Source organism: Cervus canadensis, chromosome 33 (assembly GCF_019320065.1).
Source record: "Cervus canadensis isolate Bull #8, Minnesota chromosome 33, ASM1932006v1, whole genome shotgun sequence".
Taxonomy (NCBI): domain Eukaryota; kingdom Metazoa; phylum Chordata; class Mammalia; order Artiodactyla; family Cervidae; genus Cervus; species Cervus canadensis.
In genome coordinates this window covers 9667287-9691150 of record NC_057418.1, presented here as the reverse complement: position 1 = coordinate 9691150, position 23864 = coordinate 9667287, and the positions used below count along the sequence as shown (strand labels likewise).

General features: G+C 39.0%; 1 protein-coding gene across 5 annotated transcripts in view; it reads right to left on the bottom strand.

Annotated features, from left to right (window-relative positions):
- PDE7B (phosphodiesterase 7B) overlaps positions 1–23864 on the bottom strand; it is a 367556-nt gene that overhangs the window by 155515 nt on the left and 188177 nt on the right. Inside the window, exon 1 of one of the 5 annotated variants that reach the window (XM_043457264.1) lies at positions 95–332. The exons of the other annotated variants lie outside the window; for them this stretch is intronic. Coding sequence (XP_043313199.1) covers positions 95–332 — 238 coding nt within the window. Of the gene's footprint in view, positions 1–94; positions 333–23864 lie in introns of those variants that run through there. 5 annotated transcript variants of the gene reach the window in all.

Below are 23864 nucleotides of genomic sequence, written 5' to 3'. Positions count from 1 at the left end.
TTTTCCCATTTTTATATTTTGGGCTCTCCAAGGAAGGGACTTGAAAGTCCTCAGACTTGGCCCTGGTACCTCTCACACCTCCCAGTCCGTTTACCTGGAATGCTGTGGAGAGCATCTTCATTCTCCAGAATGCCTCTCTGTTTGGTCGCCTGCAGCTCACTTTTGGATTTCCAGACCAGCTTTACCATCCTGATCATCTCTGGCAAGTCCCAGGGCAGCGGCCCCTGCTGGCACCCCGGCCGGCTGCCCAGGGGGGCGGGCAGCTCACCTTCTGGGGCCGTCCACCTTCTGCCCAGCTCTGCCGAGGGGAAATAGCGCTCGAGCACAGGCATTCTGCCCTGGTCCCCAGAAGAGGAGGTCGGGCTGCTGCTGCTGCCGCCGCCGCGGCGGCTGCTGCTACCAGAGGGGAAATTCTTCCCAGGCAGGGGAAGGCGAAGCCCCGGAAAATCCTCTCCAGCTTCGGAAAGGCAAGCCTCCTCCAGCCTGGCACGGCCCCCCTGTCCCTCCAGTCCCTCCAGAACACTGACGGCGAGGGCGACTCACTTCCCAAGGTTTCTCACTGGTGAGAACGGTTCCTGTCCTCCTTCCTTAGAGAGAGAAAGCATTTCCCCCCCCCTTCTCTCTCAGGCACTGACTTCGCAGCACTTAATTAATCCCAGGCTACAGCTGGAACGACAGCAGAGAGGGGAAAAAAAAAAGCCATTGAGGTTTTAGCCTTTGCTTTTTATCTTCTTCCGATTTATTTGTTCTCAGTTCTGTTTTGGTGCTTGTCAAAGTTTGTCAAGTGGCTTGTTTAGCCCTTGAGGACTTCACGCCAAGAGGTGGGGGGCTCCTCTTTGCCAGCCTCTCAGAGGGGGTACTCCAGAGGCCGGTTACCTGAAGGGGTCAGGTAAGGAGTCACCCTCATGGTGCAGGAAACCTAGAAGTTTCCCCAGCTCCAGCCCTCGAGGAGAAAACAGGGGAGGCTGAGACTGGCAGGACCGATTCGCAGCTGCTCCTTTCTGGAAGGTCTGGCCAGGGGCCACCTTGCCGGTCCACCACAGTCTGCGCTGAGCTGGGGTTATTCGAAAGGCTCTTGGGTTGCTCCCCAGGACCACAGTCCACACACTCCCCTCCTCCATAACTCTCCCTCCCCATTGCCACTTGGTTCTCAGCAAACTTCACTGAAGTTTGGACTATTAGTCCAATCCCTTTGTAACCTCAGCTGCCCTTCGGCTGGAAGGGAAATAACAGTGAATCACATTCCAGAGCTAACTTTGAAAGAAGTGACTTGGGGAAGCATCCAGATCCTCATGCAAACGTGCGGTGAGGTTGCAAAGTCTGGACACATGGCTTGGGATGGAATAATAATTTTAAAGCACATCCATTGGGGACGTAAATGACAGCAAAAAGAGTGTTGAAGAATCGCTTTCCAGAGATAGAGCGCTGGGGACATGACATTTGGGCCACAAATGGCACCCCCCACCTAACAGTGGTTGAATTGAGGACAATCAGGGGCCACCTGTCTTGGATCCCAAGGTTCAGAGATGGAGGCGCTCAGCCTAGAAGTGAGAATTCGCACAGCAGAGGGGTTGTCCCCTGGAGCTAGTGTGAAAAGCCCTGACACAAATCAAAGTGAGGTGGTATTTTGCCAGCAAATTGGGTTGGTAGGAGCAATTTGAACTTGGACATTCACGTGGCTAACTCCTATTTTCTTGGGGAGGCCATTGTAACAATCCCATCTTTCCTTTTCATGTCTCAGCATTGCAAAGGGTTTTATTTTGTTTGGCATTTTATTTTGTTGATGTACAATCTGTTGCTCCTGTTCTGCTTTCCTTTTGGGGTTGTTTGATCACACAATCATTTGCTGTTTCTTTAGGAGAGAGGATAAGGACCAATGTAGGGTGTGTATTATTTTCATCTCCCTCACCTCATGTTTTAAAAGTTGAAACTAGCAAAAGCTACTGTCACATTGTTATTGTTATTATGATTATTCCTCTAAACCCATGGGTGAGAAGTTGTTTTCTACATTGAATTGAGTGGCTTTCTTTTTTCTGGATGGAAAAGTATGCTGGCAAACCTTTCGTAATGGGTGAAGAAGGGTCAACATCTTTAAGGACAAGAAACAACAATAAAACACATTTAGGACACTGCTGCTTGTGAGTTTAATGATTAAAATATTGACCAAGCAGCTCTTCCTACAACAACCAGATATTCATACAACCCAATTAGGAAATAATCAATGACCCACTTATGAGAAAGATGGGCCTTTTTAAACTTCCCTCTTTGTTAAGAGATGAAGGGATTTAAGCCTCAGTCTGACAGTTCTACCACTTTTGACAGCCCTCCCAGTTCTTATCTTACCCTTCTATCAGGTTGGGGGCATTCGAGCTCTCCAGAATTGAGACAATTTTATTCAATAAGCACACGTAGGCTGCTGTCCTCTATTAGCATATTTCCTGAATAGTGTCTTATACTCACTCCTCAGTCACAAACTTCCTTGACATAACAACTGAAGAGTTTCCTAAGTGTTTGACTATTTTTATTTTTGTTCAGTTATTTTGTAATAGTACTTAGCATCAGGATATCCTGACCCTTGGAACAAAGGGGTTAAGAACAAAGAAAACAAATATATGATATAATATGTTACATACACTAATGTATTAAGAATATAACTCTTCATTGCACATTCCTTTAAGAAGGACTTTTAAAAAAATCCTAGGATATAAGTTTCCACTGTATTCTCGATATAATTTTACATATTTCCATGTAAAAGTACCTTAGAGAAGTTACAAAATGTTGAATCATTGAACATGAATACTTCATAGTCGAAATAAAGGCCAGGAAAATGCCATCTCAAGTTTTCATCCTCAAAGAGGAATCTTCTTCATTAGAACATTTGGAAAATTAAAAATACTGTACAATTAAAAACAAAAATTCTCCCCAGTATGGGATTATCTTCATTCCACGGTAGAAGTGCAGAAATACCACAGGGAAGGTCATTCTCATGGTATTTCTGGCTCACATAGAAACAGGAAGTACAGGAAATCTTGCGAGAAAGCTTGGCTCAGGAGAGTTTTGGCTCAACTACAGGTTCAAGAGATTGGGACAAACTGATGAGATGTTAGCACTTGGACTAAAACTACTATCCCTCACAAATCTTCTAAAAGGTGGCTATGTTCCATTTTGTAGGCTAGCATCTCTTTTATCTTTCAGATAGTTACTTGAGAAGAGCATACCTGTAAACCTATGATTTTTCCCTTACATCATTCACTGATTACTATACCAGGGAAGAGGAGAAGGGGCTAATGGGGAAGGTCTGTGCCCAGAGAACTCATAGAGCAAAGAGGTCTCATCTATGTGACTTGTAAGGATTCTTCTAAGTCTTAATATCAGTACTTAATATGCTACAAACAGGAAATTATAAGATAGACTTTCAAAATAAGTTCTTTTTTTTTCAAGCATGTGAGTCAACCTAACTTCCCATGAAGAGGAAAGTAGCATAGTTCTCTTCTTGTATGAAAGAAATGTCATGAGAATTAACAAAATCAAAACAGCTTGTTCCAATGGATTCCTAAAATATCAAACTTTGTTGTGTGTCTGCAGCTATAAAGAAAAGAACTGATAACCACAATGCTAAGGTATACGACCAAGAAAAAAGATTTGGAAACATAATGTTTTAGAACCTGGATCATCTTGAAGAATTTCTAGTGTTCTGGGGGCTCCGTAAAAATATTGTGGATTTATGGCTGTTCTAGTTGATAGGCTGCTAAGCCCTTACTATACATGACTTTAAAAAGAAAATATTAACAATATTAAATATTTCTAATCATTCTATAGAATGTACATTAAAGAATAGAAACAGAAATACACATGCATTTCAATTTTAGATTAGATTCTCACAAAACTTCATTTTAATTAATCAACGTCTTCTCACTAAGGTATTTTGCAAGTACTTTAAATACTTATTAACTCCCACCCTGTTTCTATATTTGAAGAAAAATTTGAGACTGTTGAGGCAATTTATTCATTTTGTCCTGGGCTTTTCTCTCCATCAGTTCAAATACGGATATAGGATATATAAATACACACACACACACACACACACACACACGACCACCCAGGGTTTCACAGATGCATTTCAAATGCAATTCACAATGAGCAAAGGAGGAAAAACAGGTCTTTCGACTTTGTTTAAGGTAGTCTAAGTAGAAGAAGCTCAAACAATTTACAGTGTCCTTCAGGAGACATAGAAATGTAATAACTTTGGCCTTAACTAATCTTGAGGAATCATGCCAGCAAGTAGGGAAAAGGACTTGGTCTACAGACCGACCATAGAAGGCAGCACATATTTCCACCATCACGTGGGAAGGGAGGAGAGGGGCGGGGCAAGATGAGGAGAGGCGAGGTGGGGGGAGGTAGAAGGAGGCTGAGCTGACAGATTCATAGTGTGATTTCACAACAGGTTTCTAAACTACAACCAATCATTCCCTTATTCACTCTGCAAATATGTATTAGCAGCTAGAGCAACAGCAGAGGAGAGAATCTCTTTACCAGCCCCTGGGTCCTTTCTCAGGCACTGGAACCTGTCTGGCCTTCCCCACCTTGTTTTGAGTTTTCACTGTGCTTTACGATGTCTTCTATTTTCTTTGGACATTTAAAGAGAGAAACCAGAGTTTTAGCTGGCATCAGACCTCTCTCCTGGTTCTCAGATATCTAGCTAATGCTAAATTTCCTGTCACTGAGAGTTAACCTGCAAAAAAAAAAAAAAAAAAAAAGCCCAATAACACAGGGGTTGAGGACAAAATGACTGGAAGACTTGATTTTCTCCACCTGGCTCCCCCTCCCTGCTCTCTCCATCACCTGATACTTTGCTGTGTGACCATGGCATCCTCTGGCTGAAACCTTTCTGGGATTTCAGAACTTCTTTCTTTTTTTTTTGGTCATGCTATGCCACATGCAGGATCTTAGCTCCCCAACCAGGGCTCAAATCCACACCTCCTGCATTTGGAGAGCAGAGTCTTAACCACTGGACTACCAGGGACACTTATTTCTGATTGGCAAAGGTTGTAAGTGGTGGTATACTTTTCATAATTCCATGTTCGTGGGTGTGTCACCTTCTTCAAAAATAACTATAATGATGAAATAGCCAAGAAGTCCTTCAAGACTACTATTAATGTCTTAGGGTTACAAAAACTGTATTTCAGTCTCACTACTGAGCTTTGCCTCAAACTTAGAGATTTATCTACAAATAGTGTGTGCTTAGTCACTCCGTCATGTCCAACTCTTTGTGACCCTAAGGACCGTAGCTTGCTAGGCACCTCTGTCCATGTGGATTCTCCAGGCAAGAATACTGGAGTGGGTTGCCATGTCCTTCCCCAGGGGATCTTCCTAACCCAGGAATAGAACCCAGGTCTTCTGCATTGCAGGCATATTCTTTACCATCTGAGCCACCAGGGAAGCCCATTTACAAAAGGGTATGGTACCAATAACAACATTATCCATCATGCCTTTTATCTACTTGTAAGGATAAAATAAGATTAAATAAGCAATAATGTGCTGAAAAATTTTAAATGATATTTTTAAGCTATAAGAAATCATAACTGACAGTTTATCTAAACTGAAATTTTGGTTCTACTTTCCTGAGATCTATAAAAAAACTGAAAAGTCAAACTCCCCATCCTTGAATTAGGTCCCACTTTGGAAACTCATGCTTTGCATGAGGATGCAGGAGTAGGGGAAGTCAGAGACAGAGTATTGGAGAGAGTATTGGAGAGTAGCCCCAGGGGAGAGATAGATAGTCAGGGATTTAATGATACAAAGGTGGGGAGAGGTGGGAAAAATGATTGACATGTGAATGAGCATAGATGAATGACAAAATATGTGTTAAAAGAAACTCAGTAGGATAAATATTCATTGTAACTGCATTTGGGAGGTGTGATAACAGTTATGAATCATGTCTAGAGTGTAAGCCTGTGCCATCTTTACCATGGGTTATTTTGTGTTCTGATTAATACTGTATCCGTTTCTGTGATTAGAATTTCAATTTCCGGCCGCAGTGACTAATGGTTGTGTTTGATGTTCATGAGCTGCAAAGCTTTGTGTTGTAGGCTGTGGTGACGAACATGTGTCTCAGGTTTCCCCCTGGCTTCGTTTCTCTAAACAAACCACATGGGCTTCCAATCTTTTCCTTCGGGGTCTATAATCCTCAAATATTTTAATAATTTTGATAGCTCTTAGCTCATCTTTGTTGAATTCACAACTGTTTTTCAAGGTAGTATAGTACATAAAACCAAGTAGAGTGTTTCAAAAGTGGCTTAAACAAAGTCTGAAATATGCTTTACTTCTTTTTTGCAAGAGAGATACATGGGTTCTGTATCTCTCAAGAACTGGGAAGACTAAGAACTAACAACTCTCAACTAATACTAAGAACTCTCAAGAACTAAGAAGACCTCCAGAAGGCTGGAGGGGAGATTGTCCAGACATCCTCAAAGACCTGCTGGGAAATGCCCGAGTGAGATTTTTTTTTCCCTATTAATATAATCAAAATAAACTAGATCACTAATAAGATATAGAAATATTATTAGTATAAACAACATAAAAGGAAAGTGAGAAAATGGTAAGGAATAAAACCTTCTAAGAGCATTTATTTTTTTTCCCTTTGGCATTCAGTTATGTTTATGTTTATGGAGTTCAAAGTCAATTTGGAAGAAGGAAGTTTCGACTATATGTGTATGAAGTGTAATCCTACTGCCTCCTCAAATTATTATTTATTTTTCCCTCTTTCCCTCACATATTACCTCCTGGTGATTATGAATTACATTAAATATCTACGCCAAAAGGTGTCTCTCAGATGCTGTTCTACAACAGTTCTTCTCAGATGTTAGTGTGCACACAGATCACTTGGAGATTCTATTAAAATGAAGATTTGGTTTGGGCAGGTCTGGGTGGGGCCTGAGACCCTGCATTTCTAGGAAGTTCCATGGGGATGACAAGGCTGCTGGTCTGCAGTCCACACTGGGATGTAAGGCGAGAGGCGTACTAAGTGGCAGATATTTTCTGCCTCTTCAACGTTAGTTATGAAAGAAAATTAAGCAAAAGTGACCTTCTTTATAGGAACACGTAGTAAGACTTTTGAAAACAATCAATAGTGGCCCAGGATAACTACTCTCAACTGGAAATAAGCAACCAGAGCTGCAATATAAGAGCAAGGGCTTAATTAGCCTCCAACTAATAAAAATAAATGGAAAAAAAAAAAAAAAGAGCAAGGGCTATATCCAGAGGCATTCATGATATTGAACTACTTGGCATTGAAATTTTGTTTCATTCATTTCTTTTCCCTTATGAATTAACTTTAAAAATAAGGTTGACTAAACAGTATGGGCCACTGTAAGAAAGAATATATATACAATAAATGGCTGTTTTTGAAATTTCAAGCAAAATTTACTTAAGACTAATTTTGCCACCCCTCCCCCTTTCCAGCATTTTGCTGTGCTGTAACTGATTCTTTGTGACCCTATGGACTGTAGACTACCAGTTTCCTCTGGCCATGGAATTTCCCAGGCAAGAATACTGGAATGGGTTGCTGTTTTCTTCTCCTGGGGATCTTTCTGACCCAGGGACTGAACTTGTGTCTCCTGAGTTGCCTGCATTGGCAGGCAGATTCTTTACCATTGAGTCATCAGGGGCCATTGTTCTTTTCAGAATGATTGAAATACAGGCAAGGCTCTGGGTCTTTGATCTCCATCATCATGGATATTCTCACCAAGACGTACTCCTTCATTTGATTTATTAAAGGTCTGTGTAAGGCAGTCTTCAGATGAAGCCTGGTGATCTTTCCCACTGTAATACTCCAGGCATGAATGAATGGTGACCAGATGACTCCACAAAGCAAAGATGGAAAGAAAGTAGGCATTCATGGAGCTATAACCAGCGAGTGGTCCACCCTGCTGCTGACTCAGAGAAATGTACTGCAATGTCACAGTGAAATATAAAGCAAAACAAAAAAGATAAACTCTGCAACAGGCTGAATTCTTTATCAGGTATCACCTGGAGTTCAGGCAGCTTGAGACATAGCATTCGTGGGAAAGTGACACCAGAAGCAAAAGGCATGTGAAATCCACTGGAAGACAAGGGTAATCAAGAGCATGAGGCTGGAACACTATCACATTTATATGATTAAGAATTTGTACAGTTAACTGAATAAGAACGCTTAGAATAAATGGAAGCATCTGCTGGTAATTGGAAACACAGGTGGTTGTGTTTTTTTCCCGTTGTCTTTCCTGATTCTTTCTAAGGCTAACTGCTTTCTACACTGATGAACGCCTATATTTCCTATCATATACAGGAGTAACTTAGAAACAAGAAAGGGAAAGCTGGGAGATAATGGATTAAAAGTGAATATATATCATGGTAATTTTCAAGGCAATTTTAGAACCTCTTCTCCTCTGGAAAATCATGGGGAAAAAGGAAAGGTGAGGTGTGACTTCCCTGGAGGCCCGGTGGTGAAGGTTCCACACTTCCACTGCATGGGGCAAGGGTTGCCGTGCGGTGCAACCAAAACAAACAAACAAAACCACTTTTTTAATAAGAGAAAATAAAAAGGAGTTAGAAAAGTACTCAGGGAAATGGCTTGACAGAAAGTAGTCATAAAAAAGTAAAGGTGAGGCTATTTAATGTATATAAACAACATACAACACACTCTCTGTGTAGTATGGTATGGGAAATCCAAGTGAACCCCCCACCCCCTTTTGTGGTATGTAGTGTTGCTAGAAGATAACAGCAGTATCATCAAGGAAAGAAAGCTTAGCACACTAGAATAATTGGCAACACTGATGCACGTGTGGAATCTTTACCATCTAGAAGCTCTAAGAGTTTCTTCGTAAACTTCTTTTCTATCCCACATTTAAATTCTAACTAAAATTTGCTCTTTCTCTTCCATAAAGTATCTAAAATGATTGCACATCTTTCTGTCTCTAAAAGGTGGTTACCATGGGTTCTGCTCTATTTTCTTCTCCGAGCCACTGGAACCTGCTACTTTCTGTCCTCCATGATCTTCTCCCTGAATACATTCAACAGTCTGACCATGAGACTGTTGCATTCTTTGTCCTCTTACACATTTTTGCTTGGGACATTCATGTCCTGTTGCCTATTTTGAGTGCAAGGCAAAGATACCTTACCTTTGACTTGCATGTGTTCACATATCTTGCTGCTCTTATATATGTGTGTCTGGATTAGAACATAAGGAGTCAACTCCAGAACCATCTGCAACTAGGGTTTTAAAAATACCTTTTTATGTTTTATTACTTCTTTGCTTTCAAAGTTTGAGGAATAAATTGATTGAGCTACTTCTAAAATTTATTTTTTAAGTTTCTCATTAGTCATTCAAAAAAGTTCAGTGAAGTCTTAATTATCTTTAAAATTAGGATATTTCCTAATGTGCATATTATTTTCTAATGTGTAACAAATAAAAAGTGATGGGAGATATTAGTAGTAACACAACACAGAATTATTACCTAAAGAAACAGTCTAAATCCCTTTGTTGGACATTCAACATTTCAAAACCATGCTCCTACTAACCGAGCCTTGTAAACTCACTCAAGCTTACATTTAACACTCAAAATTCCTATGGAATCATATTGTTTCCCATACATGCTAGATGCACAGTGATCTGTGTGGTAGGCAGAATAATGACCTCCCAAAGATGACTACATCCTAATCCCTAGAACCTGTGAATAAGTTAGTTTACATGGCAAAGAGGAATTACGGTAGCAAAAGGAATTAAGGTTGCTAATCATCTGATGTTAAGATAAAACTCTTCCGGATTGTCTCCATGGATGCAGTGTAATCACAAGGGTTCTTACATGTGGTCAAGGGAGGCAGGAGAGTCAGTGTCAGACTGATAAGATGTGATAAAGACTCAACTGGCCAATGTTAGCTTTGAAGACAGAAAGAACCCTCAAACCAAGGAATGAGGGCAACCTTTCGAAGAAAGAAAAGGGAAAAACTGCATTCTCTTTAGAGCCATCAGAAAAGAATGCAGACACTTTGATTTTGGCCTAATGGGACTCATTTTAGACTTCTAAACTCCAAAATTGTAAGATAAAACATTTGTGTTTGTTTTAAGCATAAAGTTTGTGGTAATTTGTTACAGCAGTATCAGAAAGCTAATATTTATTGCTCACATTATTCTTCTCTTTATTGGGAAAGATTTTTTCCACTCATCTCATCCAAAAAACTCCCATTTTCTTCATGAAGTCTTTGTGCCCCACTTCAACTGCCTCTCTGATTTAAATAAAGCAGAGCTTCATATCCATTTTATTTATTTTTAAGATAACTTGTATCACTATTTGCCTTTAATGCTCCAGCTTGTCTTTCAATTTAGAATGCAGGGAGCATTGTTTCATAGTTTGTATATTAACATAAAATCCTGGGATGTACCCTTCCTTCCTTTCTTTCTTCCTTCCTCCCTTCCTTCTGCATTTACTGAGTGGCTAATAATTTGTTGAGTGTCTCATGCTAAGTCCTTTATATACAAAACCATAGTCCCTGTCCTTAAAGTTATTTACGAATTTAGAGGAAAAACAAACACATATACAACTAATCATAAAGCATGATGCATTGTAGTATTAAAATATAATTGTGGACAGGACAGGTCTCAGTTAGTGTCTGTGATTAATAATGATGAAAACCAACTTTTTTTCATTAAATTTTTCTTGTACCTTGACAATTGAGACAATGTCTAGAAATCTATTTAAAACAAAAAATTATGAACTATGTTAGAGTTTGTATGTTGTCAAAATAATGTGGGTGATTAATTATATTTTTTGTTGATTATTTTTTATTTGCTGATAGGATTTTTTTTTTTTTTTAAAAACTTAAAGTTTAGCTGTAATGATTTTAAGACTTTAAGAATCTTCTCATCACCTTTCTCAGGTGACTTGATATAGTGTTGCTAGTGACTTGGCAGCTTAGGAAAAGTTCTTATTCCTAGATAGCCAAGAAAGGCAAAGCATGCAATGCCAGAGTTTTAAGGGACTTTAGAGATAAATTAATCATTTCAATTAGATCCCATCTTAGCTCAAGCTGAAGACAGACTGGATGGCTGAAACAACAGAAATTTATTTCTCACAGTTTTGAAGCCTGGAAGCCTGAAATCATCAGGGTGTCAGCATGGTTAGGATCAGGTGAGGCTCCTTATCCCGACACTGCCTTCTTACTACATCTTCATGTGGTGGAGAGACCATGTCTCTCAAGTCTTTCTTCTAATCTCATTTATGAGGGCCCCACTCTCATGACCCAGTTACTCATCACACTGGGATTAGGGTTTCAACATAAGATTTTTGGGAGGACACAAACATTCAATCCACAGCAGATAATTTTCTAATTATACCAATAATGACGGCATAAGCCCTGGATTCGCACAGACCTGAGCTTACGCATGTTCTTTTCACTGCTTATGTACTCAGTAGAGCACCACACATTTTATACGAAATGCCTTATATTATCCTTACAAGAGCCCAGAGAAGGTAGGGACAATCATGATTCCCTATGAGATTAATTTGCTCAAGATTCACATACTACCAAACTTTAGAAGAGTGGTTTGAACTAAGGCAGGTTGGCTCTCGAGCAGGCTCTCTTAACATTGTCCTACACTTCCTGTGTGGTTGGGTGTATTATTAAGCAGTAGGAACTTGGTTTGATCAACACATTGCAACCATACATGACTGTCTCCATGGCTGTATCATGAACATTTACGTGAGGCAAGTCAGAAGGAAAGAATAATTATGATACTTCGTGCACCTGTTTCTATCTTTTTTATTCATGGTAGGATTATATCCTGTGTCCTTTAAGCCATATTCTATCCCACTGTGGTCTTGACTGTAGCCACCAGGTTGGACTTGAGATTTTTGCCACAACCTTCATTCAGAAAGTGCTGAAGGTCTTCCTCTGTCAGTATGATTGCAGAGAAAGAAAATGGCGCCCATGACATTTTTTAAAAAAATTAGGTGAACATCTGGTCTCTCTTCATTAATGGATGGTTTCCTCAAACCAGACGCCACAGTCCGAAAATAACTTCATTCCTTATGAAAACTGACTTGATTTACCTGTACCATTATGTGTGACTGCCATTGCCACGCACTGGAACTCTTCAGGGTAGTGATGAAAGATGATCAGAGTAGTTTCTGTGTGATTTAATCATAACTGCAGCAGCAACTCTGCTGTCTCTGACCTAAATCTTGGATCTGAAAAACCAGGGAACAATGATGTAGAATTGGTGAGTGGAGATGAGTCGATTTCCCCAAGACATTAGAGGGATATTTTCCTTTTGGAGCCATTTAGCAAGGCTGCTTACAGGATCACAGTGCCAGCTCCATCTGGATTTTCTAAACAGCTTGGCCAGAAATTGGAAAAAGAGATTCTTAAGTGTTTCCGAGTGTTAAGGAAATGACTTGGGTCAGTTTTCATATGTACAATACATGTAGGGAAATCCAGATCTGGTCTTCAGCTGATTTCTGACCTGGGGTAATAGATTGGAGATGAAGTTGAGGACAGCAACGTTTCCAGTGGGCCAGGCATTTTCTGTTTTCTGCCTTAGTTCCTTTTCTTGGCTTTACTTCCACATGGTAAATTTGGTTACCTCGTCATTTATATTCACAGTCCTTCTACTAGGGAAATGTAAACCTATAAATTTCACAACACCTTTATATAACACCTTCTTTATAAGGTGTTACAAAGTGACAGAAGGGCTTGGCTCTTCAGAAATGTCCCTAAGGAGAGAAAAGTTCAAAGCCTGGGGCAAATCATTCTGACTTTCAGATGCTCAATTTCTGTGGATATCCCCCAAGTCCTGTCCTCAGTAATAATTTATTAATAAATTAATTCACTTATTTGAAATAACAGGAGATACTCTAAATCTTTGCCTGACCAAACCCAATTAATCCCAACTATTCCATTTGTCCGTCTATTACATGCCTTGTATTAGTTAATATTTTTCTTTATGTCCATCACGCATGTAAATTCTGTATTTCACTTTTGCAATATTACATTAAAAGTGCAGGTACTCATTTCTTTGATGGCTTCCTTAGAGAACCTCTCAAGCGGTCAAGATCACAATGAATGATGAAATAGCCCTATTATTTCTGTGGTAAGAATAAGAAGAAAGTTCGGTGGGGGATAGCCACAGCATTTTGGGAAACCTCAGAAGGGATACTTGGTGTTGCAAAATCCAAGTACTCTTTTTGACCTAAACCATATGCTGGTTTTCTTGAAATTATTGAAGGGTTAGAACTTTTCCCTGCTAACATGCTTGGTAAAGTCACATTTCCCCATAAGAACACAAATGTGCAAACAAAAGATTAGTTATAGAAATCTACTTGAAATTCCATCGAGAACCCACACAGTTGTTTCTTATCTCTAACCTATGGGTCAAATGTACCTCTGACATTTTCTTCAAGTTGGCATGTCTTGGGAGCTTTTCTTTTAGGATCTTTGCAAAGAGAATTTTCAGAAACAAAACAAAAACTGAAAGAGCTTTTATCCTCCAGTAGAACCAAAGTGTTGGAAAAGTTAGACTGAACTCTTGGGAAAACTGAGGATTAAATGAGAGCATTTGTGCAAAGTCTGTAGAACAAGTCCAGGTGCAAAGCAAGCATTCAGTAAAAGCCAGTTATGACCATCTTTTCCAAATCACCTGCTCTCTTTTGCATGGAGCTGGCACCAATAGCCCACTTAGCCCTGTGTGCCATCAGTAGAGCCAGCAAGTAATATACAGAGGGTAAAAGATAGGAGAGGTAAAATGTAGGGGGGATAAATTAGGAGTTTGGGATTAACAGATACATACTACTATATGCCGAATAGATAGACAACAGGACCTATTATATAGCACAGGGTACTATATTCAATATCTTGTAATAACCTATAATGGAAAGGAATTTAAAGAAAATATATATATATAAATTAAATAAATTACATATATATAACTGAATAATTTTGCTGCACATCTGTAATTAACACAGCATTGTAAATTATATACTTCATAAAAACATTTGCAAAAAAGAGGTAAAAGTAAGGAAAAACAAAGGGTATGGAGTGGTCAAGGAGATGGTGGAAAAGAAGACAAAGATAAAAAAGAAACTACAGAGAACAGAAAAAAAAGTATGGCTTTTCACTGTGAATAATCATAAAGATTATTCCAGGACCCCGGAGAATATCAGTTGCTGGGCCCTTCTGTTCAATACTGGGCTGTTCCCATCTCTTCCTCATGTTCTAATTTCTAACATGAGTTTCAGATATCTGAAAGGTTCTCCAGATCCAGTTGTACAAAACATAATATTAATTTTTTCTAGTGTGTTCTAAATAGATAGCCATTGATGCTGAGTACTATAGTGTGGTCTGAATAAACAGGCATAGACACTGAGTACTGAACTAGTTTCTCTTTAACTCTCTAGAAACCCATTACAGCATAATTATTCCTAGAGGATAATTGTTTTAAAAGTCTTTATTTCCTCACTTTTCATCAAAGGTTGTAAGTTGCTGAAGCATCAAATCTTTCTTGGTAAGACACTGTCATCTGTAAATCAGTCCCTTAGGATCTTGCAAAGAGCACACTGGTGTTTTAGTCACTAAGTCATGTCTGACTCTTGCAACCCCATGGACTGTAGCCTGCTAGGCTCCTCTGTTCATGGGATTCTCCAAGCAAGAATACTGGAGTGGGTTGCCATTTCCTTCTCCAGGAGATCATCTGGACTCAGTAATGGAACCCCAGTCTCCTGCATTGCAGGCAGATTCTTTATCGACTGAGCTACAAAGGAAGCCCAAGAAGCACACTCCTGGCTGGTAATTAAAAGCACTCTGGGAAACTCTGTCACCACTTCAGGACTTATGAACATCATTTAGGGCATTAAAGTTTCTTACCAATTTTCTAAATAAGATCCTTGTGGTCTGAAACAGGTAAAGCAACTTCAAAAAGACTTTTGTTTATTTATTTACTTTTGCCATGAGATAGTTCCTATAATTAGAGAAATCAAAGGTTTCTTATGAGAGTGTGAAATGACTTTTGCAGTTCTTGGAGAAGATTGCAGAAATTGACCGTGTCAAAAGAAAGTAAGAGAATGGCTTTCTTCATCATCAGGGGATTAGGATGGTGAAGGAAACGTGCTCTGTTCAAGGAATTTGGGGGAGCTGTAATTAGAGAACCATTCTGAACTGTCCATTCCTCAGCCCCTCCATTGAGGACTGGAGAAGGACTGTTGGTGAGATTAGTGTGGTATGGGACTCGGGAACAACTCAGAAGATTTGGGCTTCAGTCTGACATTGAAGGTTTAGATGAGTTCTAAGCATCAACCTTTCTTTAGGGTTCTGTTTGCTCAGCTCTTGTTGGGAGTTGTAGACCACCTCTGAGTTTGTCAGATCCGGCAATACTCTGCTGTTCTGGGATCTTCTGCCCTGAGAGATGACCTGGACCATACCACTGATCAGAGCAGACTGTCCATCAGGTGTAGCAGAGATCTGTTCAATGAATGAATGACCATGCACCCCTGAGTGGCCTCATAGGCATCTAAAAGCAGCTCCATAATTTGAGAAAAAAGCTGGAGTGCCACAGTGGCCTTATGGAAACTCAGCCAGTGGAGGACCATATTAGCAAAGAGCTGGTTTCATGGGGCAATGGGGTAAAATAGGTGAGTAAGCTGATTTTTTTTTTTTTCCTAAGACCATCCTGTTTCTCTCTGTCCCTTTCTTTCTCTTTTCGGTTTCCATTTGTGATCTCTGAGACTTAATAGACATAGTACTTTGCAGTCTCTCCCACCCTCTCTACCAGCGCTCCCTAGTGGGACAAGTAAGTCTGATCCCAGGAGCTCAGTCACTACCCATCCAAAGCCCCAGGCCAACTCTGGGGAAGGGTCAGGATGTTGCGTGCGCCACACACACAGGCTTGGCGCTCAGCCCCCACCATGCTGCTGGGGCCAGGCAGGGAAGTCACCCCTTCTGATACCTGAAGAGCAGTGCCTTCCACCTCCTGCACTGCGGGTATCACTGCACATGGCCAGGGCAATGGGACAAAAGAGATCACACTGGCTCTTCAGGCGCCAAGATGAGGAAAATCAACGTCAGGGCCCAAAGGATGCAACTGCTGGGGACAAAAGGTTACTACACATTAACAACCAGTCATTACAGAAACCTTGAGTAGGCGCTCAAGGATGGAAAAGAGAAGAGATCTCTTGACTGTAGATGACAAATCTTTTTCAGGGAGACTCTGAAACACAGGACTTCATTCACCTTGTCAATAGCCAAGGTAGGAAGATGAAATGAACAGCACTGAGCAACAAACATTCATGAAGCACCTTGTATGAGTCAGTCAGGAAGCGAAGCTTTGAACAAGTCAGACTTTACATTCCAGTGAGAGCCAGAAACACGCACACAAATACATTAACAAGACAGTCCTCGGTCATTATCAGAGATATTATAAACAAACTTAATTGATTAATAGTGGCTGAAAAGGGATTTTCATTGTATGATTGGGAGAGGCCTCTTGAACTAAGTGATAATCAGGCTGAAAATTAATGGCAAGGAAAAGCCAGCCAGTCAAAGATCTAGGGAAGAAGATTTGAGGCAGAGGAACAACTGAGGGAAAGACCCTAAAGCAAGAACAAGCTGGCTGTGTCTGAGAAATGAAGAGCAGATGGCAGGGATTCAGTGAATGAGGGAGAGGGCTGTGTGTGATGAGATTCTGAGCAGACCATGTTAGGCTGTATAACTGACTAGAGATGATCTTGGATGTCATTCCAAGTGTGATGATAAACCATCAGAAGTTTTTCAGAAGAGTGGTGTGATCAATGTAGTTTACATAAGATCACAGTGGTAGTTCTGCTGAGAAGGGATTTTATAAGAGCAAGGGGGGAAGCAGAAATTAGCAAGCAGGCTAAGAAAATTCAAGAAAGAAAGAACAATGGCTGGCTAGGGTGAGACCAAAGGAAAAATAAACAGTTTTAGGAAAGATTTTGGAAGTAGGTCTCTAGAATATACCTATGGATTGGCATGGGAGAAAAAGAGGGCAGCTGAGTTCTAGTATCCTAGTTAGCGGCTGGGATGGGAAGAAACATATTTAGATGTGATGCTAATCAAGCACTTAGTTGGATATTGGGAGTTTGGGATGCCTTTCAGATACCTTTCACTTCAGATACCCTAGTAGATGTCAAGTAGATAGTTTGAGGATAGAGTCTAGGGAAAAAAATCAGTCCTTACGTGTTAATTTGGGAAGTATTGGCATATTTGTTTTGTTTTAAAGGAAACAAAACAGAACATCGTGTCCTGTTCAGTCCAGCTGCTTCCATCCCAAATCAACGTAGAACTAAGTACAGTAAGTGCTGAAGATAAAGAGATCAAAAAGCCCATAACCCCAGAGGGGGTGGCAGACCAAGGTAGGCGTGATTGTTATAATGCAATGGTAAAATGGAGGAAGGTGCAGATACAAGGGAAGCTATATTATGGAGCAAATAGTTATTCCTGGAATAGTCGTGGACAGTGGAGAGAAGAGGTGATCTGAGAGACAGTCATTTGATAGAAACAATTTTCTTATGAGTCTCTTCTTTTAAACTAAGAGCTTATTCAGAGAACATAGAAAGTAGATGGGATTTGTTCCAGGAGTGTTATGGACAAAAGAAAATTCCATTTTTAATGGTTGTTTGATCTTGGAGAAGGTAGTAATCACTCTAGGACTTATTTTCCTCTGTAAAAAGAGAAGATTGAGTTCAGTGCAGTTTTCTGCCTCAGAGAGATGATAAGATAGGGAATTATGGTTGGCAAGTTATTTTTTGCTATATATTTAAAAGCTATATTACCATATATATTTCAATACAGTAAATGGCATAATATATAGCTATATACACTTATAAAAATATTATATGTATGTTTTTAGTAGAAACAAAATATTTAGCTTTGATAAATTGATAAATTTATAAAATAAATTGCCTTATGCCAATTGTTAAAAAATTCAAATTCTTAGTTGACATAAAATTGTTCACACCTTATTGAGCACAAGGTCTAATTGTAATTAAAAAAGAGGGAAAAAGAAAAACAAAATAATTATTGCCAAATTAACACAGTTTCATAGACAAAATACTTTAAACCATGAGTACATTGCGGTGACAATGAGAAAAAGCATATTTGGTAGTGCCCTGATATACGTAGTTTTACAATTTGAGAGATTTTCTTTTCTTCTTTTCAAGCTATACTAGATGTTTGACTTCTCTGTCACTTATTTCACTCTTTGTGAAATTAAAAAAATTTGTTTTCTGGGAATTAATTTCTTCATTGTATGAAACAATGCAACTTCTCTCAAGGCACCCTGTAATTTACCAGAAGAACTTTGGCTACAGAGTCCTAGAATGTCCTTCACTTTATTCATCTTACAGGGTTGAACAATTTATTCTGAGAGAGTCATTTATTAACTTCAGAAGCAGATCAATTTTAAGAACAATACTTTGCATTTCTGGTAGTATTTATTTCCAGGAATGTATTTTTAAAAATCTACTTAGTAGTATTCATACTGACTCCATCAAGTGGATATAAGCAGAGACTATGTTTTTGTAAAAATAGAGATGGGTGACCATGAGACAATTCTGGGCCTTTTGTGGGGAGGGGGAACCCATGCATATATCACTCAAGGTGAGAGATACTTGGGCACAAAGACAGCTAATGCATAGGCTAAGTCCATATTTAGGGGATTCACAAAGCATGGACACCAAAATTTTCTTATAATAAATACTTGGATTTTTTGATACATACATTTTTTAAGTATGGAAATAAATATCTTAAGAACCATCAGAACTTTGTTGGACTTCTTTAAGTGATAAAGATTCCTTTATTGTTTTGTTTTGAGTTACTTAAATGAGGAGGTACCATGTTTTTTTTGTTACTTAGAGTGTTCAAAGTTTTTCATATGTGTATGCTCAGTCATGTCTGATTCTTTGTGACCCCCTGGACTGTAGCCCACCGGGCTTCTCTGCCCATGGAATTATCCAGGCAAGAATACTGGAGTGGATCTTCTCGACCCAGGGGTTGAACCCATCTCCTGCATTGGCAGGTGGATTCTTTACCACTGAACCACCTGGGAAGCCCTCAGAGGTTTTCATTTGACTCTAAATGGCATGATGATCCAGATTACATGCCACGTGTTGGCCTCCTTTTTCTCGACTGGGTTGGGATCAGTGTTGTTCATAATGCTGAGGAGTTGATCACATTTAGTCAGGTTGGACATAGTGCTCAGGTGCTATATCCACTGCATTATTTTTCCATGTCTGTCTGAGGCCATGGAGGACAAAGACCAAAAATCTTCAGGGGAAGAATATAGTCCCAGAGTGATCATCTATTGATCTAAACTGCGTGGAGCTACCAGGAAATTGGGATGTATAAGATGAGTCTGATACTAAATAGGGAATGTGTTGGAGTAATGCTCTAAACAAAGAAACGGATGAAAGAAAAATCAATCCATCTCTCTCTCAGGTGAAGTTTTGTCTGGTCCTCATTCATGAGCTTCCTGGACTCTGGTTTGCAGGACTTGGGTTGAGGGGAATCTGGTGGAGGTGTGTCTTCCTGATTTATTCTGGATTCAGTTATCTGCATTCTGGGGTTCTGTCAGTCATAATGAGATTGGGATTCTTCTGGGGATCAAATGATTTGCCCCCAAATTCAAGAAAATCTACAGATAAAAGTCAGAAGACAACTATGCCTTTAAAAGTCCTCAGTCACTATTTAATATTTTTGAAAATTTCCCTGGCTATCTTGTTCACTGCCATCATAGTTCCTAACTTCCCAGGGCTGTCAACCAATGTTGTCAATGTATGTTGAAACATAACCTGTTCAGTCAAAAATGCTTAGGGTAGAAACTCTTAGGAGTTTGCCTGTTTATAGAAAATGAGTTCATTTTCTTCCTGATCATACTTTATGTTAAAATATTAGTGGTGACATTAAAAGTTGCCAACTCCTTCTTAAAATAGTGCAAGAAACCATTTCCCATGCTGGTCACTGATGTTTGAATACTGCCTGATATAAAATTTGCCTTTGGCACAATTTTGATCACCCAATTCAAAAAATTATGTACAATGGAGTAAAGTCCAGTAAGTAAAAAACTAAAAGTTAATGTGGTTAAATTTTCAGGATTAATAATGAAAAATTAATATTGTCAAAACCCAATAGTTTTGGTAATATTGATAGTTAGCTAAAACTATCAACAGAGGAAATGTATTTAAGTGATTGTTTTCCCTGCTGATACTTCCTATTTAAGTCCTATTTTAAGTGACCTAAAAACAATAATATTTGGATGAAATTTACTTTTTATATAAAATGTGTAACACATTTCTGCTCTAACAATTTAAATGACTTTATTATGACTGTCTATTACTTCAAGGACTCATAATGTAAGGGCTCCAGGCTACTACATTTAAAAAAAGTTTTGGGTCAGCATTTGGCAGGATTTCAGAATTCATTTTTCTTGTTCTCAAGGCAATTGGCTTTAGAAACTTGTCCCTACCTTCAATTCTATTGCTTCAGATCTTCTAGAGGCTGTGAGACCAGATAACCAAGCTGATTAAATATACTTGAATAAGTAGTACTTACGCATTATGCTTGTGTACTTGCTTTATGCTTGTGAATAAGTAGGCTTAGAGATTGCTACTGGAAACTCCTCTCACAGGTGAGAAGGCCAGCTACCTTGTCTTTTATTTTATTTTACTTCTGGCTTCCCTGTCCTGTTCCAGATGATGGACTTCACCCCAGGCCTGCCTGCCCAATACTTCATATACTTCAGTAGGTGTGGCGTATGCAGGGGTGAGGCCAGGAGTTCTGGAGAGGATCTCAGTTGAAATTCTGGCTGTCATAATCCTGCTGTGTGACACTGGGCAAGTTACTTGACCTCCCAAGCCTTAGTTTCATCAACTGGAAGATGAGAATGAAAAGAAACACTCTCCTGAGTTATTGTGAGGATAAAACGAGGTGTGTGGTATGATAATAGCTAATATTTATAGAGCATTTATTATGTGCCAGGTACACAGTTAGCACTCATAAATGGTAGCTCCTCCACACATACCTGGCTTTGTGCCCTTACCAGTTGGACTTTACACAATTAATCCACTGAAATCCTCACACTACTTTTTTCAAATGCCATAGAAAATAACAAGAAGGTAGAAAGGAATGTATCAGAAAGACTCTACTGTGTACAGTCATGGGGTGAGAAATTTTACTTATATTGTATCATCTAATCATCTCAGTAGCCCTTTGAAATAGGACCTATTATCTCCATTGTATAGATGAGAAAAATAAAGGTCCAGAGAGGCTGTTTTATACACTTTTTACATGATAACAGAGAAAGCAGCCATATAAGTAGAACAAATATAATACAACTGAGAACTTAATTCTGTAAGAGTAAATTACAAATCTGACATTAATAATCTAGCTAATTTCTTCTAATTTATTAGCAAATCATCAACCACATTTTCTTTTATAGAGTTAAAATAATAAGAATGTAAAACATTTGTCCACATATTTAAAATAGAGATATCAAATTTATTTTATTTTGCTTAACATAGATGTTCTCATAGGTCCTTGCATGAGTAAAAGGCTAAATTACTTTGTTTCAGTCATAATACATATTGAGGCTTGCTTTTGCTGCCAAAACTGTTCTCTGGTTTAGAAAATTTCCCCTAGGTCATTTAGAAGTATTCCCAGAAAAGATGAAAATGCCAAAAACCTGGTCAAAAAATATTTTTTTCAAGTATTGCACCAAGTATGGAAGGAATCTGGGAAGCAAGAGTGTATATTTATCTGGTCACAAGGAGAACAGAGGTTATCTGAATGCCTTCAACTCAGTGTTTCTCACTGTTATAGCTGACAATTTCCCCTTTATTCTCTTGCTAAGTGGTCAATCATCTGCCCTTTCTCTTATTTTCAATTTTATTACTTACAAGCAGGACAAAAGGCACTTGAGAAAAATTTCTTTTGGGGGATCCACCTTTTCAAAGGAAGATGCAAATTAGATGTAGTAACCTGTAATTCTCTTTTCATCTTTAAAAAGAAATAACATTCAGGCATTGGTCTGCTCTGTCACCTTGAGTCAGAAAATAACTCCATCTGGTTTATTTAGTTTTTGATAGCTCACACTTCAAAGAAAGGCAAGGGTTATATCCACTGACAATTGTGCAAGCCTGCGCAAGCTAAAAAATAAAATCTTTCCCGACCCCTGCAGTGATCAGTATGTATATCCTGAAGCACCAGAGATCTGATGATGTCTGTTGTGGTCTGCTGGCTCCCAACAGACTTGAGTCCGCCGGCTTGACTCAGGAAAAAGAATCCCACTAGCTTCAAGTGAAATTGTGCCCAAGTAAAGATTAATAATAAAAATACCATGGAATTGGGCTCCAGTGTTACTTTTGGTCTTAAAATTCTGTGTGTGTCTCTGTATGTTTGCACATGCACACACCTATGGGTATTTTGACGTCATCATCCAAATTCAATGAAATCTTTTAGATTTCCTTGTAGCTCTAACAGAACATTTAAACCTTCAGGCAAGAGTCTGGCAACAACTAGGCATATGCAACTGGTTTAACTTTCCACTCATACCCATGTGGACTCCCCAAGGTCAGATTTGGTTCTTAATTCATGGAGAAGTAAGAGAGGGCTGGTACATTTTATGCATTATCATCTCAAAGAGATGAGGCATTTGATTAGAAGTATTAAGTGCCAACGTTTAATTTCACCTGTAATTTACATTCTACCTATTTTCAAAATAACCCCAGTGTATTTCTAGCTCTGCCTTGGTTATGCAACTGCTGTCTGCTTTCGGATGCCCCATCTGCAATACAGCGATAATACTTGCCACCTACGTCATCTCACAGTGGTGTCTTAAAACTAATGAATAGAGGCCTGCGTGAGCCCGAACTCTTTGAAATACAACAGCTTTATAGCTTACAAATTATTTTCAACTAGGCTGAAAGTGACACACTAGATACAGTTCTACAAAAGTTGTAAATTATATAATTATATAATTAAAATTGGTTTAAAAATCAATGTAATATATACCACATGAATACATGTACATAAAAAGGAATACACCCAAATTGCTAAAAAACTTATAATGATATATTTCTACAGAAAAACTTAGAAAATAATGTAATGAATATTCTATGAAAATTAATATTGACAATGGCTATCAGGCTATCAGCATTGTGGTATCACAATGGGCAAGTTTATTTTCTTTGATATAAGTTTCTTCTATATTCCAAGTTTCCTAACAATGGAGTGAAAGTGTTAGTTGTGCAGTCATGTCTGATTCTTTGTGACCCATGGACTCTAGCCTGCCAGGCTCCTCTGTTCATAGAATTCTCCAGGCAAGAATACTGGAGTGGGTAGCCATTCCCTTCTCCAGAGCATCTTCCTAACCCAGAAATTGAACCTGGGTCTAAGGCATTGCAGGCAGAGTCTTCACCATCTGAGCCACCAGGGAAGCCCTAAAATGAATATACAGTTTGTCCAAAATCAAGAAAATAATCTCGAATATCTTTGTAAAGAATAATTGGACAAGATAGAATGCAAATGTGAGAGCTTTTAAGAAAACTATTCCTTTAAATTCTTAAAGAGTGAGTTTGGGTTGGACATTAGTGACATAAATGCTAGTCCTATAGGACTTGGGTTTTAACCCAGCTTATAATGGGAAACTCAGAAAGAAAGCTATCATTTAAGGAAAATATTCAAAGTCTTTGTTCATGTGTACATCCAGTTTTTTGTTTTTATCCACAAGTTTGTATGGTGTGTCAGCAGTTAAACCTAGTCTTATCTATTTAACTAGCACACTATCGAATGTTCATAAATTTAATATGTTCAAAAAAAGTGCA